At 44.1% G+C, this 20,635-nt stretch overlaps 1 protein-coding gene across 9 annotated transcripts in view; it reads left to right on the top strand.

Annotated features, from left to right (window-relative positions):
• Positions 1–20,635, top strand: part of stau2 (staufen double-stranded RNA binding protein 2) — a 459,368-nt gene that overhangs the window by 43,920 nt on the left and 394,813 nt on the right. For all 9 annotated transcript variants that reach the window (XM_038809615.1, XM_038809614.1, XM_038809617.1 and 6 more), the window contains one exon: positions 19,686–19,821. In XM_038809615.1, coding sequence (XP_038665543.1) covers positions 19,686–19,821 — 136 coding nt within the window. The remainder of the gene's footprint in view (positions 1–19,685; positions 19,822–20,635) is intronic.

The raw sequence follows: 20,635 nt of genomic DNA, 5'->3' as shown, positions 1-20,635 counted from the left end.
CACAGAAACATTCAGTCTATGTCAGTATTTATGTTCCACTTGATCCTCCTGCCACCCCTCTTCACCTAACACTATTAGCACAATCTTCTATTCCTTTCTCCCTCTTGTGTTTATCTAACTTTCCTCTTTAAATGCATCAGCGCCTTAATGCCTCAACAGCTCCTTGTGATAGAAAATGTAGGTCAGCCTAGGGTTTCAGTAAAGCATAATGGCACGAGTTTGACATTTGGGTATTCTGAACTGTGAAAGTCATGCAACATTATAGCTGTAGGTCTTGTCCTTTCAGACATGTGCTGTGTCTGAAGAAAGACCTGTAAAATAGGTAGGTGAAGAACGGATCAGCATTACTGGCAAGAATTTCAAGTTTACTATTTCCATTAGCGTTTTTAAGCCTTACAAATACTGCAGTGTGATAAAGGGCAAAAAAAGGACATGCCCTTACATAGTGTTTTTCATGATCACTGGGCACCTCAAAGTGCTTTACAACCAATGAAGTATTTTTGTAGTGTAGCCACCATTGTAAACCAGGAAACACGATAGCCAATTTGCACACAGCAAACTCCCACAAACAGCAATGTGACAATCTGTTCTTGTGATATTCATTGAGGGATGAATATTGGCCAGGACACCGGGGATAGCAATCCTGCTCATCTTCAAAATAATGCCATGGGACCTTTTATGTGCATATATGGGTCTCGGACTAGTGTCTTATCTGAAATAAGTCACCTCTAGCAGTGCAGCATTGGAGTGTCAGCAGTTATTGAAAAATAAGTCCTGGAGTTTAGGACTTGAACTCAGAAGTGAGCCATGGCTGAAACAATGGGAATTTTTCCCCCCGCCAGAGGTGTGCATGTGGAACTGCCACTGTTAATGGTTGTAATTCGAATGAGATTAACATGAGTAATATTTTTTCCCACACTGTAGATTGATTCTAATAGAGATATAGCTGTTGAAATATAGTTTACTATTTTGAAAAACAAATCACCTATAAAGAACTGTGTATTTTTAACAGTACTGGATGTGAGTACAATGGAAACTATTTTAACATAAGGAATTTTGAATACCCAATGTAACATCCATTAGTAGAGATGAGAGAGTGTCCCGGCCACCCTCCTCCCCCCGGGCCTGGCAATAGATGAAAGACATTCCTCACCAGGGAACTGAAGGAGATGGGAGACGGCATTAAGGCCGAAATAAAGGCAGCAATCAAGGTGGCAGAGGCGCTGGCCACCATGCAGATGGCTCTCGATGGCATAGGAAAGAGCGTGGAGTCCCAGGGAGCACGATAATGGAGCTGGGAAAAGCATCGATGGACCAGAGCGACCAAATCGTCGCCCTGGAGGCCGAAATCAAGAGGTTGGTAGTGACTCAGGGAAGTCTGAAAGGAAAGGTGGAGGATCAAGAAAATCAGTCAAGGCGGGAGAGTATCAGAATAGTGGGCCTGCAGGGAGAATTGAGGGCAGGGATCCGACTGACTATGTGGCCCAAATGCTGGACAACCTAGTGGGGAGAGACAGCTTCCCCAAGCTGGTGGAGATCGACGGGGCTCACAGGTCGCTCCGGCCGAAAACCCAAGGTGGGGGATCAGTCTACAGCGGTCATTACGAGGCTGCACAGATACCAGGACTAGGAAAGGATCCTTTGCTGGGCCAGACAAATGAAGGCATGCAACTGGGAGGGACCTGAAATCGGAGTCTACCAGGACATTGGGACGGACCTGGCAAAGCACAGTATAGGATTTAATCAGGCAAAATCGATCCTACACAAAGGCACAATTAAATTTGGGATGCAGTACCCAGCCAAGCTCTGCAAAACATATTAGGCTATGGAACATTACATTACTACCCATGCAGAGGCAGATGGGTTTGTCCATAAGAATGGTTTAGACCAGGGGTGGGCAAACTTTTCCGTGCAAGGGCCACATTCAGAAATTCACAATTTTAAAGGGCCGCATAGTATATTAAGTAAAATAATTAATATTTTAAATAGCCAAAATAAAAGGTCTTTAAAGAAAAAAAAGCACATTTATTTGAAAAACAAAGTAACTCAGTAAGTAACAGAACAATGTCAATGAGAATGATGCATCTGACTGCAGTCATTTACCAGTTTGTTGAAATCAGGTGTCAAGTTGCTTGTGCTGATCCTTAACACTGACAGAAGCACAGCCTAGCCGAGTCAACGATAAAAACGCGCGTAGTGGGGTGGATGAGTGGGGCTGTCTCATTGGTCGGTTTAGTTGGGTGTGCGACCAATAGGAGTCCAGGTTACAAACAATAATAAGGCTTATTGTTTGTAACCTGGACTCCTATTCGTCGCACACCCAACTCAACCGACCAATGAGACAGCCCCACTCATCCACCCCACGACGCGCGTTTTTATGCGGCCCGCCAATGAGGTGCCCGGAATCATAACCGGCATTTTTGAAAAGCCGCCGGGGAAAAGCAGCTGAAGTAAATGCGCTTATTCAATAAACAGGGGAACCAGTTCATAGAATGGAGGGGGCGAGTGCATCAGAGAGCTGGAGAGGTTGAGGAGGAGATTGAGGGGACATCAGCAGAGCGGGCGTAGAAGGGGGTCAGACCGACCCCAGGAGGGGGGCCACCACACTAGTGGAAATGCTAGTGCCAGAAAGTATGAGTGAGGGGGGGTTGCCGCACATTTCCCACTGGGGAGAGAGCATCTGGCTGGCCTTGGGTGGGAGCAGCGGAGTAGACAGAAGGGGGAGAATAGGGCAGAAACAAGAGGGGGAGGAACAAAACCACAGGGGCCCGGCCTCATGGTGAGAACGGTGGCCGTGGCCATATTGGATGCCCCCTCTAACAAAGGGAAACCCCGGAGTGCAGGTGCGCATCCACAAATTAAGTATGATTGATCCTGCAGGAAGGAGGGGACAAAAAGCCCCCATCAGGATTATCACTTGGAACATCAGGGGACTTAACAGCCCAGTGAAAAGATCCAGAGTCTTTGCTCACCTTAAAAAGTATGAAAGCTGATATAGTCTTCCGCCAAGAGGAAGAAGGACTTACTGCAGATAAGATCGGGCTGGGTGGGACATTCCTGCCATGGGACGAGAGCTAGGAGGGTAGCCATACTGATTAGCAAGAGGACTGTGTTTACTGCGAAGAGGATGGATCAAGCAGGACTATACGTCATGGTCAGCGGTGTTCTTCACGGGGCACCAGTCATCCTGGAGAACATGTCCTTGTCAACTGGGACGACACGGAATTTATAAAGAAGACCATGCCGGAAATCCTTGACATAGATACGCACCAACTAATCATGGGGGAGCTTCAACTGTCTACAGGACCCACCGACGGACAGGTCAAACCCAAGAATGGTGAAAATGGCAGGCAAGGCTAGAAAACTGAGAACATGTATGGAACAGATGGGGCAGTGGACCCATGGCAGTTCATGCATCCAGGTGAACAGGAATTTTCTTTTTTCTCACCAGTACACATGGTCTGGACCCATATCGACTTCTTCGTAGTTGGGAAATAGGTGTTTCCAGAGATAGTAAAAGCGGAATACTCCGCAAAAAGTCAAGCAGGTTTTTGCTTTTCATTTAATTCAGTAATTTCTGCTTGCATCTGTTTTTGGACAGCAATTGAGGTCAAGACAAGACTCATCTGTAATCCTTCCTACACTAAATGACTGTGAATGCAAAATGCATATGGCAGTGAGGGAAAGAAGGATGTGACCGTGAGTGTGACAGGTAAAAGGACCGAGTAGTGGAGGAGCTTCAGCTATTGTCAAACAGGTTTGAGATGCTCACAATCTGTGTGGATGAAGGCTGCAAGGTGGATGGGCAGGCTGTCCGTGATATCATGGTACAGGAGTCTTTTCAAGTGGGGGAAGCAAACTGGAATGTAGTCATGGTAGGAGGAGACAGTATAGTGAGGGGGATTGAAATTGTTCTCTGCAGCAAAGAAAGAGAGTCCAGACAACTGAGTTGCCTGCCTGGTTTCAGAGTTGGGAACATTTGCCCAGGGCTGGGGAGGAACTCACAGTTGAAGAGGGAGGATCCAGCTGGCTTGGTGCATATCGGTACCAAAGACATGGGCAGGACAAGGAAAGAGTTTCTGCATAGTCAGTATGAAGAGCGAAGTGCCACATTAAGAAAGAGAACCTCAAAGGTAATAAACCTGTGTCTGAATTTGGCATAGGGCAAATAAGATTTGGGAACTGAATACGTGGCTGAAAGACCAGTGTGGGGGAAGTGGGTTCAAGTTCGAGGGGCACTGGCATGGGTACTGTGGAAAGTGGGAATGGCCTACACCTGAACTGTGCTGGGGTCAGTGTTCTAGCGAGTCGCATAACTAAGAAAGTAGAGAGGACTTTAAGCTAACCAAGCTGAGGGAGTAAGCTTGGGTAAATGTAGAAATGGGGGTCAGCAAATGGCAGGAAGAAAACAGAGAAAAAAACCCTAAGAATTGTTATGGACACCTGGTCAGCTCTCAACAGTGGTTAGGAAGCAGGACCTGAACAACAACTTTTTTAAGTTTTAAGGCGGTGCAGAAAGTTGATTTGTTCCAGGGGTGATAATGTAAGAAATAGGGCTTGGTTATTTTATTAAAAAACTTTACTAAAACAAAATTAAAAAAACAATATTTAAATGTTTAAACTTCAATCCTAACAATTACATGTAGTTTCTTAACTTTAACACACAAATTCCCCTGAAACAGCACCTTTAATGAACATGCAACTCTCATTCCACTTACACATGCAGGCAAAGGCGATACTTGCATTTATCAAGCAATTTTTCTTCTGTTAGGGAAATTCATTCAGAACCCTTTTCCAAAGCCTGCCTTGGTGGCAACCATTCTCTTGGTCGCTTTCCAAAGCCTTCTCCCTGTACTTGTTCAAAGCAAGATTGTTTTTCTCTCTCTCTCCAAGCTTCATCCAGCCCCTCAAACAAAGGTTCTCTCCTGGGGTGCTCAGAGTTGAACCCGTCAATGTTATCCTGGCTGTTTGATTTCTCACTTCTAACTGATTTCTAACTGAGCCATGCTATTGATATGCAACTCCCATTGATGGTTAAGGAGAACATGAGACTCTGTAATGGGCTAATAGATGGTCAGACAGGAGTGTACTGAAAGACAGTGGACCTTGAGTGACTCACCCTTGCAGAATAGGGCCATCCTGTATATTCCCGCAAATGAATTTAAGTCTGAATGGGACAATGTAACTCATGCCAGGTGTTGGATTATCTCACTGACTCCATGCTAGCACTTTTTCTCTCTCAGTCTGTTTAATCCCTAAATTACCTGCTACATCTTCAATCCCATTTTTGGACCCAATTTCCTAATATCTCCCTCGCGTAACATCTCCCTTCCTGGAGAAAAATTGACCATAGGTATACACAGATGGCTTCATTTTCTGAACCCTTTTTCAGTTCTAAACATTTCTTAAGATTACGTACAATTTACATTCTATACGTTATATATCATTTTTACATTTTTAAAGATGGAAACAACATATGAATATAGTCCATTGTAGTCTTTTCTCATGTCACAGTTGTGATAGGGCATCAGCAATCACATTTTCTTTCGGACACTTTTCCATTAGCTCTGTCCAAGTGGTCCTGGTATTATCAAACAAAGGTGGTTTCTGTGATAGTCTACATGCGTTTACACAACAAAACTTTGCCAATAATTCAGTTACATGCAGTTGTCTGGCTTTACAAGCAGAGTTTTCCGCATGATCGTACCGCAGATTGTTGATTGTTGTAGCATTCATCAGCTCATCACATTTATCAATGGTTCTGGATCTTGCTTCTTTTGCTGCCTGTTGTAGATAGCCAGAATAATTGGCAACAGCTGGTACATTTTGACAGAGCCAAACACAAGTCTTTGCATGTTGAAAAGTTTGCTGACTATTCTGGCTGCATTTGTACCAGCTCTTCAGCCTCTAGATTGCGTATTCCACCATAGACGATGCTCTCTGTGAAACGGTGAGACAGCTTTAGTCCCTCATCTGTACCTCCTGACCAGATCCTAGTATCATCTCTTCCTGTGTCACCATTATGTGGAGATGCTGGCGTTGGTCTGGGGTGAGCACAGGAAGAAGTCTTACAACACCAGGTTAAAGTTCAACACGTTTGTTTCAAATCACTAGCTTTCGGAGCACTGCTCCTTCCTCAGGTGCTCCGAAAGCTAGTGATTTGAAACAAACCTGTTGGACTTTAACCTGGTGTTGTAAGACTTCTTACTGTGTCACCATTATGATACAAATTTGACTGCTCTTGGAGCTCCGCAGTTCCCGCAGTTTCTTTCATCACAGCTTACTGCCTTGTGAGTAGCTCTCTCCCTTGTTATGATTGTTGTTGCTCCTCTTCGATTTCATGCGGATGATTGCTTGTATGCTGGAGTTTGTGTACAATTTGATGCTGGATCTCAGCTTTCTTCCCACTCTACCTTTCCAGACTAGCTTTCTCTTCCAGGTAACCGTCACTGATACCTCCTGCTGGATAAAGTTCCCATGCCAGTTACTTCCTAGCCTTCAGTTCTCCATTCACTCTGTCTAGCAGTTCTAATTTTCATTTACGTACATCATCCATCTCTGTTTGTAACTGTGCTGTTGTTAGCGGATTGAGCTTGCATGGGTTTTGTTTAATGGGAACCCATTTCCGATAGCTACCTCCTGCATAATTTATTTTGTATATCCCAAGTTATCCTCCCTCACAGCTCTATATGATTGTAATGACTCTTTCAGGTTTATTGAAGGTAATTCAATAATTTATCCCAATTTTTGAATGTTTCATCATTGTCCAATTTAATTTGAGGAATGTCAAATTCAGAATTGTCTGGATTTATCTCTTTTTCATAGAATTTATATTCATAGATTCATGGAATTTACAGTGCAGAAGGAGGCTCTTCGGCCCATTGAGTCTGCACTGGCCCTTGGAAAGAGCACCCTACCTAAGACCACACCTCCACCCTATACCAGTAACCAGTAACCCCACCTAACCTTTTTGAACACGTAAGGGCAATTTAGCATGGTCACTCCACCTAACCTGCACATCTTGGGACTGTGGGAGCAGCCGGAGGAAACCCACACAGACAGAGGGAGAACGTGCAGACTCCGCACAGAAAGTGACCCAAACTGGGAATCGAACCTGGGACCCTGGAGCTGTGAAGCAACAGTGCTACCGTGCCACCCATAATGATTAACACTGCCTCCGTCTTTCCTTCTCTATCAAAATAACTTTCTAGCATATGAATCTGACACACTCTGAGTCCTACTTCTGTCTGGTGATCTTATCAAATAATTTATCTCACTCCGTTTCCTTTTGATCTTATAAGGCCTACTAAATCTTGCTTTTAATGATTCCTCAAATGCGGGAATGGGTTTTAAAGGTGCTGGTTTGATTACCACTTGAGGTTTCCCTAACGCTTGACATGTGTGACATGTGACATGTACGGCAAAATACAACTACATCCTTATGCAGTCCAGGCCAATAGGAATTCCTTCATATTTTTACTTGAGTCTTCCTCACACCTAAAAGACCCGCTACTGGAATCTCATGCGCTACCCACAAAACTTATAATAATAATAATCTTTATTGTCACAAGTAGGCTAACATTAACATTGCAATGAAGTTACTGTGAAAAGCCCCTAGTGGCCACATTCCGGCACCTGTTCGGGTACACAGAGGGAGAATTCAGAATATCAGCTCACCTAAAAGCACATCTTTCGGGGCTTCTGGGAGGAAACTGGAGCGCCGAGGAAACCCATGCAGACACAGGGAGAACGTGCAGACTCCACACAGACAGTGACCCAAGCTAACTCTTTCATTTTTAATTGGATTCAATCTCATTCTAATGCATTAGACTGTGTCACTGGTAAGTTTAAATATTGAGCTTGTATTATCTTAGCCTTCTTTGTCCCTTTTGGCAGGGCTAACTGCAGTTTCTCTGCCAAACTCAAAAGCTTTGCTTTCAATTCTCTTTTAACTCCTCCCGAGGGATTTCTTCCCTACCCAGGACATCTTTTGCAACTGCAAGGGCCATCTCCAATATTTCAAACCCAAAAATAATGCAATCACTTCATACACACTCACTGTCTTTACGTTCGATAACTCCAACCCAAACAAAGAATTATATGTAAGAATATCCTGGCCACAAACCCCAAATTTGTAATGGTCAGCTCTCAAAGTGGCTCAGAGACTGGACTAAAAGGCGGTATTTAAAGATTGACTTGTTCCAGGAGTGATCATATAAGAAATAGGGCTTGGTTATTTTATAAACAAACTTTATTAAAGCAAAAGAGAAAAAAAAAAATTAAAATTTTTGAACTTCACCTCTAAAATAACAGATTACTTGCAGTTTCTTAACTTTAACACATGAATTCCATTAAACAGCACTTTAAATGAACATGCAGCTATCATTCCACCTACACATTCAGGCAAAGGCAATATTTGCATTTACGAAGCAATTTTTATTCTGTTAGGAAAAAATTTTCAGAATCCTTTTCCAAAGCCTGCCTTGGTGGCAACTTTCATGAACTCTGACGGTTGCGTTCCAAAGCCTTCTCCCTGTACTTGTTCAAAACAGGATTTTTTTCTCACTCTCTCTAAGCTCCTCTCAGCCTCTCAAACAAAGGTTCTCTCCAGGGGTGCTCACACTTGAACCCATCAACGTTATCTTAGTGGTTTGATTTCCCACTTACGTTTGTAGAAAAGAACAGAGCCATGCTATTGATATGCAACTAATCTCCCATTGACGGACTAAGAGGTCATCAGACTCTGTAATAGGCCACTAGCTGATCAGACAAGAGTGTCCCGAAGGACAATGGATCCTGAGTGTCTCATTTTTTGCGGCACTATGTATTCCCACTAACCAGCTCAAGTTTGAATGGAGTAATGTAACTTATGCTATCCCTCTTACTCCGTGTAGCAATTTTTGTCCTCAGTCCATTTAAACGCTAAACAGCCTTCTACACCTTCTATCCCATTTCTGGATCCAATTTCCTAATATCTCTCTCACGTAACAGAATACATAACAGTAAAGACCAGATGTTACAGAAATAATTGAAGAAAAACTAAAGACTCTGTACCTGTATGTGCGTGGCATTCATAATAAAGCAAATTAATTAATAACGCACATTGAAGTAAATAAATATGATCCCATAGCCACTATGGAGATGGGTCCTGGGTTTTGAGGGATATATGACATTCAAGTAGAATAGGAAGTTATATGGAGGGGTAGCACTGTTAATCAAGGATGGCATTGTAGAAACACAGTAAGAAATCTTACAACAGCAGGTTAAAGTCCAACAGGTTTGTTTCAAATCACTAGCTTGCGGAGCACTGCTCCTTCCTCAGGTGAAACTAATTCAGCAGGGGCATGGGAACCTGGATTGTAGTTTTGGGGTACGGTAGATTGAGAGTATAGAGGTCAGGAGCACAGATTTGACTTCGCAAGAGGGTGCCAGTGTTCAGGTAGGTGGTTTGAAGTGTGTCTACTTCAATGCCAGGAGTATACGAAATAAGGTAGGGGAACTGGCAGCATGGGTTGGTACCTGGGACTTCGATGTTGTGGCCATTTCAGAGACATGGATAGAGCAGGGACAGGAATGGTTGTTGCAGGTTCCGGGGTTTAGGTGTTTTAGTAAGCTCAGAGAAGGGGGCAAAAGAGGGGGAGGTGTGGCGCTGCTAGTCAAGGACAGTATTACGGTGGCAGAAAGGATGCTAGATGGGGACTCTTTTTCTGAGGTAGTATGGGCTGAGGTTAGAAACAGGAAAGGAGAGGTCACCCTGTTGGGAGTTTTCTATAGGCCACCTAATAGTTCTAGGGATGTAGAGGAAAGGATGGCGAAGATGATTCTGGAAAAGAGCGAAAGTAACAGGGTAGTTGTTATGGGAGACTTTAACTTTCCAAATATTGACTGGAAAAGATATAGTTCGAGTACATTAGATGGGTCATTCTTTGTACAATGTGTGCAGGAGGGTTTCCTGACACAATATGTTGACAGGCCAACAAGAGGCGAGGCCACATTGGATTTGGTTTTGGGTAATGAACCAGGCCAGGTGTTAGATCTGGAGGTAGGTGAGCACTTTGGAAACAGTGACCACAATTCGGTGATCTTTACGTTAGTGATGGAAAGGGATAAGTATACCCCGCAGGACAAGAGTTATAGCTGGGGGAAGGGCAATTATGATGCCATTAGACATGACTTAGGATGTGTTGGTTGGAGAAGTAGGCTGCAAGGGTTGGGCACACTGGATATGTGGAGCTTGTTCAAGGAACAGCTATTGCATGTTCTTGATAAGTACGTACCAGTCAGGCAGGGAGGAAGGGGTCGAGCGAGGGAACCGTGGTTTACCAAAGAAGTGGAATCTCTTGTTAAGAGGAAGAAGGAGGCCTATGTGAAGATGAGGCATGAAGTTTCAGTTGGGGCGCTTGATAGTTACAAGGAAGCGAGGAAGGATCTAAAGAGAGAGCTGAGACGAGCAAGGAGGGGACATGAGAAGTCTTTGGCAGGTAGGATCAAGGAAAACCCAAAAGCTTTCTATAGGTATGTCAGGAATAAAAGAATGACTAGGGTAAGAGTAGGGCCAGTCAAGGACAGTGGTGGGAAGTTGTGTGTGGAGGCTGAGGAGATAAGCGAGATACTAAATGAATACTTTTCGTCAGTATTCACTCAAGAAAAAGATAATATTGTGGATGAGAATGCTGAGACCCAGGCTATTAGAATAGATGGCATTGAGGTGCGTAGGGAAGAAGTGTTGGCAATTCTGGACAAAGTGAAAATAGATAAGTCCCCGGGGCCTGATGGGATTTATCCTAGGATTCTCTGGGAAGCCAGGGAAGAGATTGCTGAGCCTTTGGCTTTGAATTTTAGGTCATCATTGGCTACAGGAATAGTACCAGAGGACTGGAGGATAGCAAATGTGGTCCCTTTGTTCAAGAAGGGGAGTAGAGATAACCCCGGTAACTATAGGCCGGTGAGCCTAACGTCTGTGGTGGGTAAGGTCTTGGAGAGGATTATAAAAGATACGATTTATAATCATCTAGATAGGAATAATATGATTAGGGATAGTCAGCATGGTTTTGTGAAGGGTAGGTCATGCCTCACAAACCTTATCGAGTTCTTTGAGAAGGTGACTGAACAGGTAGACGAGGGTAGAGCAGTTGATGTGGTGTATATGGATTTCAGTAAAGTGTTTGATAAGGTTCCCCACGGTCGGCTATTGCAGAAAATACGGAGGCTGGGGATTGAGGGTGATTTAGAGATGTGGATCAGAAATTGGCTAGTTGAAAGAAGACAGAGAGTGGTAGTTGATGGGAAATGTTCAGAATGGAGTTCAGTTACGAGTGGCGTACCACAAGGATCTGTTCTGGGGCCGTTGCTGTTTGTCATTTTTATAAATGACCTAGAGGAGGGCGCAGAAGGATGGGTGAGTAAACTTGCAGACGACACTAAAGTCGGTGGAGTTGTAGACAGTGCGGAAGGATGTTGCAGGTTACAGAGGGACATAGATAAGCTGCAGAGCTGGGCTGAGAGGTGGCAAATGGAGTTTAATGTGGAGAAGTGTGAGGTGATTCACTTTGGAAAGAATAACAGGAATGCGGAATATTTGGCTGATGGTAAAATTCTTGGTAGTGTGGATGAGCAGAGGGATCTCGGTGCCCATGTACATAGATCCCTGAAAGTTGCCACCCAGGTTGATAGGGTTGTGAAGAAGGCCTATGGTGTGTTGGCCTTTATTGGTAGAGGGATTGAGTTCCGGAGCCATGAGGTCATGTTGCAGTTGTACAAAACTCTAGTACGGCCGCATTTGGAGTATTGCGTACAGTTCTGGTCGCCTCATTATAGGAAGGACGTGGAAGCCTTGGAACGGGTGCAGAGGAGATTTACCAGGATGTTGCCTGGTATGGAGGGAAAATCTTATGAGGAAAGGCTGATGGACTTGAGGTTGTTTTCGTTAGAGAGAAGAAGGTTAAGAGGTGACTTAATAGAGGCATACAAAATGATCAGAGGGTTAGATAGGGTGGACAACGAGAGCCTTCTCCCGCGGATGGAGGTGGCTAGCACGAGGGGACATAGCCTTAAATTGAGGGGTAATAGATATAGGACAGAGGTCAGAGGTGGGTTTTATACGCAAAGAGTGGTGAGGCCGTGGAATGCCCTACCTGCAACAGTAGTGAACTCGCCAACATTGAGGGCATTTAAAAATTTATTGGATAAGCATATGGATGATAAGGGCATAGTGTAGGTTAGATGGCCTTTAGTTTTTTTCCATGTCGGTGCAACATCGAGGGCCGAAGGGCCTGTACTGCGCTGTATCGTTCTATGTTCTAAGAGCTAGGTTCCAGAAACATATATATGGACAAAGTCAAAGATGCAAGACAATACTTTGAATGCGAGCATGTGCAGCTAATTAAGTCTTTACAGATCCAGAGAGAGGGGTAATCCCAGGTTAAAGAAGTGTGAATTGTCTCAAGCCAGGACAGTTAGCAGGATTTTGCAAGACCAGGCCAGATGGTGGGGGTCAAATATAATGCGACACAGATCCCAGGTCCCGGTTGAGGTCGTACTCATATGTGCAGAACCTGGCTATAAGTTTCTATTCGGCGATTCTGCATTGTCGTGCGTCCTGAAGGCTGCCTTGGAGAACGCTTACCCGAAGATCAGAGGCTGAAAGCCCTTGACTGCTGAAGTGTTCCCCGACTGGAAGGGAACATTCCTGCATGGCGATTGTCGCGTGATGTCCGTTCATCTGCTGTCGCAGCGTCTGCATATTCTCGCCAATGTACCACGCTTCGGGACATCCTTTCCTGCAGTGTATGAGGTCGACAACGTTGGCCGAGTCGCACGAGTATGTACCACGTACCTGGTGGGTGGTGTTCTCACCTGTAATGATGGTACCCATGTCAATGATTTGACACTTCTTGCAGAGATTGCCAAGGCAGGGTTGTGTGGTGCCGTCGTCGCTGTTCTGAAGGCTGGGTAGTTTGCTGCAATCAATGGTTTGTTTGAGTATGCGCCGTTGTTTGAAGGCAAGTAGTGGGGGTGGGGGTGTGGGGATGACCTTGGCAAGATGTTCGTCTTCATTGATGAAGTGTTAAAGGCTGTGAAGAAGATGTCGTAGTTTCTCTGCTCCGGGGAAGTACTGTACGACTGCTCTTTTGTTGACGATGTTGCGGTTGGTCTTGAGAGCGCGGATGGCATTGCGTTGTGCTTGGGTGACGTTTGGGGCTGTCTTGTGAATGCGACTGATGAATCTGACATTGATGCGACTCCTGACAGCTTGAGCATACATGTCGAGTCAAGGGCAGCGGCCTTCCGGAGGGGTCCAATTAGACTCTTTCCTCTTCGGTTGCCGCACCGCAGATCTCTCGGTCTGCTGTTCCGGTTCATTGGTTGTATCATTGGATTCGCTGTCAGCTTCTTGTGGTCTCTGGAAGAATTCCCGGAGCCTCATTCGCCTGATGAATTCCTCCATGTCCGCCGCGAGACTGATGGGGTCCATTTTGGTGGTTGTGCAGAAATTGAGGCCACTGCTCAGGATTTCGATTTTGTCTGTTTGAAGGATGTTGTCCAACAAGTTGACAAAGGTTTCCCCTTATTGGTACCGGGGGAGGTTTCATTGCTGCTGGTGGTGATGCCGAATTTCTCAAGCTTCCTGTTCTTGGTGTGCATTTAGGTGGCGTTGTATCGGTGTCTCATCTCTTTGGCAGCTGGTCTGCTGTTGAGGAGTGTGAGAGAGGTGCGATGGCCTCAACCGGGATCTTGAATTCATGTCACATTACATTCACCCCCCACCATCTGGCCTGGGTTTGCAAAATTCGACCAACTGTCCTGGCTTGAGACAATTCACACCTCTTTAACCTTGGATTACCCCTCTCGCTAGATCTGTAAAGGATTAATTAGCTGCAAATGCTCGCATTCAAAGTATCGTCTTGCATCTTTGACTTTGTCTACATATATGTTTCTGGAACCTAGCTATTCATTCACCTGATGAAGGAGCAGTGCTCCGAAAGCTAGTGATTTGAAACAAACCTGTTGGACTTTAACCTGGTGTTGTAAGACCTCTTACTGTGCTCACCCCAGTCCAACGCCGGCATCTCCACATCATTGTAGAAATAGTTAGAGATGACCTTATTCAAGAGATCAAGATGTAAAATTGGCTTGGGTGGGGATGAAGAGGGAAAAGAAGTCATGAGTGAGAGTGGTTAACAGGACCCCTAACTAATAATAATAATAATCTTTATTATTAAAGATATTTTAATAATAAATATTATTATTTTATTATTATTAAATTTTATTATTATAGTGTCACAGGTAGGCTTACATTGTCAAAGTATACAAGAAGTAAAATTGGGAATGAGTGACAAAGTGATGGCAATCATTGATAATTTTAATCTACAGGGCAGCATGGTAGCACAAGTGGCTAGCACTGTGGCTTCTTAGTGCCAGGGTCCCAGGTTCGATTCCCCGCTGGGTCACTGTCTGTGCGGAGTCTGCACGTTCTACCCGTGTCTGTGTGGGTTTCCTCCTGGTGCTCTGGTTTTCTCCCACTGTCCAAAGATGTGCAGGGTAGGTGGATTGGCCATGCTAAATAGCCCTTAATGTCCCAAAAAAAGGTAAGGAGGGGTTATTGGGTTACGGGGATAGGGTGGAAGTGAGGGTTTAAGTGGGTCGGTGCAGACTCGATGGGCTGAATGGCCTCCTGCACTGTATGTTCTATATCAACTGGGAAAATTAGATAGTCAGTAGTAGCCTGGATGAAGAGTTCATAGAATGCTTTTGAGATAGTTTCTTAGAGCAGCCCAATCTGGTTCCAACTAGAGAGCAGGTTATGTTAGTATTGGTATTGTGTAATGTGACAGGATTAATTAATGACCTCAGAGTAAAGGCACCCCGAGGTAGCAACAGCCAGTGTTAGGAAAACAAAGGTAGTTTTAAGGGATTTATATTTGTATTGTTATGGGCCAGGATTTAAAAACCTCCAAAGTATATCATGGAGTTTACCTGACCTACAACATTTAATAGATTTGGGTTATGAGGAGCACAAGGGCCTACTTTCCAGGTCTTCTGCAACAGAGACCTTAAGTATTTTTAAACAAAACAATGTTTATTCCGTGAATTCAGTTAATATTTTAGAAAGACGCAGTAAACTTTTGATCAATACCAATACAAATACCCCCCACAGATACAGTGCTCTAAATGTAACCCTTAAGAACTTTCCTCACAACATCCATAAGCCAAACACCTTTTTTAACAAAGCAGTAGATATAAATTCTTTACACAAGACAGTTATCACTTTTAAATTATCAAGTGATCTGGACACCGTTTAACATACAGAGAGAAAGACAAAATGAACCTTCCTTGTCTGAATTCAGCTTTCCACTGCCTAAAACGAAAGTAAAACACAAAGCCACAAACCGCTTCCAGCTCAAAACGAAAATAAAAGTCAGAGTCGCAACCCACCTGCACCCATACAATGACATCCCTGCAGCTTTTTGATAAACACCCATTTCTTAAAGGTACACACCCATGACAGTATTGGTAAACATTCAAAATAAGGTATCGTTTTAAGTGGGGTTAGTTTAATGTTTCTGTGCCTGGAAACGTAGAACCTAAAGTTAGATTCATGCTGAACAAAGTGTCTGTGTGGGGTTTGTTAAGTTCCAACTGTGTTTCTGCTGTGCTGAGAGCTTGACTGTATGAAGATAGAATTAACCAGCAATGGTTGCTCTCTGGGGCCTTGTAATGTATAGATGCGTTTACATTTTATTTTAGCTAATTTTATTGCAGATAAATTTATTGGAGATATGTAGTGTGCTCTCCCATCTCTGCTAGAAGCAGTTGGTTGAGAAGGTTAGAGATGGAACTTTTCTCGCAGCTTTGCCAGAAAAAAATACAGTGCAGCAATTGGAAACATCACACACAGACAGGCAAGGCACTCTCAAAGGCAGAAGCCCATAGTTGATGAACCAGAACCAGTAGAAGAAGCAAGTACTTTTCAAACCATACATGGAGCAAGAAAACAACCCCACACACTTTGTCACTCTCACTGCCACACACACGCATTCACTCCCACTGCAACACACACACACTCACTCTCACTGTCACACAGGCACACACTCTCACTGGCACACACACACACACTCTCCCTCTCACTGCCCCACATATACTCACTTTCACTGTAACACAGACACACACTCTCACTGGCACACACACACTCACTCTCACTGGCACACACACACTCTCCCTCTCACTGCCCCACACACACTGACTCTCACTGGCACACACACACACACTCCCTCTCACTGCCCCACACACACTCACTCTCATTGCCTCATGCTCACACGCAATCACAGACTCTCATTGCCACACACACTCACTCACTCCCACTGCCATACACACAGTCACTCTCACTGCCACACACTCTCACACACTCACTATCATTGCTACTCTTACACTCACTCTCACTGCCACACACACACACACACACTCTCTCTCTCACTGCCCCACACATACTCACTCTCATGGCACAGAGACACTCACTCTCATTGCCTCATGCTCACACACAAACACAGACTCTCAATGCCACACAAACACTCACTCTCACTGTAACACAGACACGCACTCTCACTGGCACACACACACACTCATTCTCACTGCCCCACACACACTCCCTCTCACTGCCCCACACACACTCATTCATAGATTATCATAGAATTTACAGGGCAGAAGGAGGCCATTCAGCCCATCGGGTCTGCACCGGCTCTTGGAAAGAGCACCCTACCAAAGGTCAACACCTCCACCCTATCCCCATAACCCCACCCAATAAGGGCAATTCTGGACACTAAGGGCAATTTATCATGGCCAATCCACTCAGCCTGCACATCTTTGGACTGTGGGAGGAAACCGGAGCACCCGGAGGAAACCCACGCACACACGGGGATGATGTGCAGACTCCGTACAGACAGTGACCCAAGCTGGAATTGAACTTGGACCCTGCAGCTGTGAAGCAATTGTGCTATCCACAATGCTACCATGCTGCCCCTAATAATAATCACTTATTGTCACAAGTAGGCTTCAATGAAGTTACTGTGAAAAGCCCCCAGTTGCCATATTCCAGCGCCTGTTCAGGGAGGCTGGTACAGGAATTAAACCCGCGCTGCTGGCCTTGTTCTGCATCACAAGCCAGCCATTTAGCCCAGTGTGCTAAACCAGCCCCAGTGCCCTACACGCACTCACTCTCACTGCTCCATACACACTCACCCTCTGCCACACAGACTCACTCTCACACACAAACACAGACTCTCATTGCCATACAAACACACTCTCACTGTAACACCGACACTCTCTCACTGGCACACACACACTCATTCTCACTGTCCTACACACTCACTCACACTGTCACACACTCACTCTCACTGCCACACACACTTACTCACTCTCACTGCCACATTCACACTCACTCTCACTGCCACACACACTTACTCACTCTCACTGCCACATTCACACTCACTCTCACACACTCACTCTCACTGCCACACACACTTACTCACTCTCACTGCCACATTCACACTCACTCTCACTGCCCCACACACACACTCTCACTGCCACATTCACACTCACTCTCACTGCCACACACACACTCTCACTGCCACACACACACCCACTCTCACTGCCACTCACACTCCTACTCATTACTACCCCCCCCCCCCCCCCCCCCCCCCCCAAAAGCTCACCCATTCACCCTCACTGCTCACTGCCACACACACAGTCACTCACTCTCACTGGAACAAGTGCACTCGCACTCAGTGCTGCATACTCACCAGGGCACTGTCCCTCTATGAGCCGCCATTTCTCCCTTCATGTACTTACCACAACTTTGCCCTCCTTGGGCCCCCCACAATATCTGCTTCCCCCCTCCCGTGGTCCAACCCGGAAGATCATTGCTTACCACCCCAGTATCTGAGGAGTTGCGAATGTTACGGAACATTGTGCAGTCATCAGCGAACATCCCCACATCTGACCTTGTGATGGAAGGAAGGTCATTGATGAAGCACCTGAAGATGGTAGGACCTAGGACACTACCCTGAGGAACTCCAGCAGTGAAGTCCTAGAACTGAGATGATTCATCTCCAACAACCATTTTCCATTGTGCTAGGTTTGACACCAACCAATGATAAAGCATTCTGAGATATCTTGACATTGCGAACAGCACTATATAAATACAAACCTAGCTGTCTTTTTGCTTAAAAATTTGGAAAATTAATTGAGCCCACAGAAGACAGGAGGAGTAAGTATATTAAATTGAAAATACTGTCACTGGTTGCAAATTCCTGCTTCAAACAGCATGTTGGCTATCTATGTACAGTGAAATCTGTACTAACTGACGCTTTGGAAAAGGTGCAAAGGAGATTTACCAGGATGTTGCCTAGAATGGAGAGTAGGTCTTACGAGGAAAGGTTGAGGGTGCTAGGCCTTTTCTCATTGGAACCGAGAATGATGAGGGGGCAACTTGATAGAGGTTTATAAGATGATCAGGGGAATAGACAGTCAGAAACTTTTTCCCCGGTGGAACAAACCATTACAAGGGGACATAAATTTAAGGTGAATGGTGGAAGATATAGGGGGGACGTTAGAGGTAGGTTCTTTACCCAGAGAGTAGTGGGGGCATGGAATGCACTGCCTGTGGAAATAGTTGAGTCGGAAACATTCGGGACCTTCAAGCGGCTATTGGATAGGCACATGGATTGCGGTAGAATGATGGGGTGTAGATTAATTTGTTCTTAATCTAGGACAAAAGTTTGGCACAACATCGTGGGCTGAAGGACCTGTTCTGTGCTGTATTTTTCTATGCTCTCCCAAAAAAAGACACCGGGAAAACAAAAAGAAACTTATCAACAGTCCCAAATAACTTAAGAGGCAGAAGCTGCACTTTAAAATTACAAGCAGTCGTAAATTAAGAACTTCAGTGCACCAAGTCTATTTACAACTTAAAACACAGGACACACAAGTCAGCGTATTCTGGCAGGAGAGGTTGAAGGAATTGTTTAATTTTGTGGAATGGAAAGTTCTTTACCCAGTATCCTTTGTGGCAGGAAAACTGCTTTATCTCAAGGAATGAGTGGTTGCATGACTCTATCCAAGAGATGGAGTGGCTTCTCAGCTGCTATGGGTGTCGGGGTAAAGAACACCCTTTAACAGGGTGTTAGGAGTGTTAATGTAAGCCTACTTGTGACAATAATAAAGATTATTATTATTAATAAAGATTATTATTTTGACTAAAGCTGGAACTTCACAGAGCAAGGCCATATCTCACTCCTCCAGTAACCCTGCAGTCCCTTACCCAACCCCCAGCACTTTGAACGTTAACAACTGCAATGTGTAAACGCATAGGACCCCTGGCAGTGTCTAGAGAACGTTATTACGCCTACCCAATACACCTTGACTCTGTCACAACAAAAAAATCCATTAAAATAGGCGTATAGAACAGTATGAGAAAAAAAATAACGTTAGCCAAATCAAATTATATTGGCTAGTAATACTAATGAATTATTGAATAACTATAGTATTGGTCCAAGAGTGAATCTTAAACAAAAATTCACAGATAGATGTATCACCAGTAATTGTTCATCTTAACCAATTGTGCGAATAAGAGGTTTATGTTGTTCAGTCATGCTTTAGAAGCTACTGAAAGCATTCTTTTTGGGTTTCAGGTAGTATAACACCGACTGTAGAGCTGAATGGTCTTGCGATGAAGAGGGGAGAACCTGCTATCTATAGACCATTAGAACCAAAGCCAATGCCCAACTACAGAGCTAACTATAACTTTAAGGGCATGTACAATCAAAGGTTAGTCTGGAAAACCTTTTACTTATTGGTAAATTAATTTTTAATTAAAATGCTTATTTGTGTTTAAATTACATTTTTATTAGTTTCTTATCAGAACAAATATGATGCAACTCATGCATTTTTTTATTTGACTGGTCCAGTTCATTTAATGGTCAATGGTCATTGCTGGGGATTATTATTAAAGGTTTTCGTCAAAATCTATAATATAAATCTTGCCTGAATCTTGCTGCTCAACCACATAAGAAAAACACATTTTAGTTAAAGGTTTGTATCTGTGTGAGTATTGTGCTGTTTATTTTTTTAAACATTTACAATTTTGACTCCTGTCTCATGTTTTGTTTTAAAAGATCTGTTCGAGGAAAAAAATCACAACAAAAGGCAATTGGAAGCATCCAAATTAAAAATTTGTTCCTTTAGTCTAGAAAAGTACATTTTTGAAGAAGAATTTTATCAAACATTGAGGTTTCCTGATTCACTGACAGGACACTTCAGAGTTCATAATAGTTTGGTGTCAATACTGCAAGAGAAATTCTACTTCTAGCCGACTGCGTAACATTTTCTGACTGCATAGCCTTGTCTCATCCTGGAACATAGTCTAACCTTTTTGTGTCCAGTATAGTAGTCTTTAATGTTTATATCTGCAGTTCTGTGCTCAATCATTCACATCTTTCATGTGCTGGCAGAAGTTTGAGAACTTTATGTCTGCCATTAGTGGTGTTTTTTTCCCTTTGGCTTAAAATTTAGTTCAAAAACTTTAATTTGTAACTTGGATTCAACATTAAGTCAAATCTACATTAACTCCAAAATCTATATG

The sequence above is a fragment of the Scyliorhinus canicula genome, chromosome 10 (assembly GCF_902713615.1).
Source record: "Scyliorhinus canicula chromosome 10, sScyCan1.1, whole genome shotgun sequence".
Taxonomy (NCBI): Eukaryota; Metazoa; Chordata; class Chondrichthyes; order Carcharhiniformes; family Scyliorhinidae; genus Scyliorhinus; species Scyliorhinus canicula.
The sequence above is the reverse complement of the archived record's forward strand: the minus strand, read 5'-3'. Positions and strand labels throughout refer to the sequence as shown.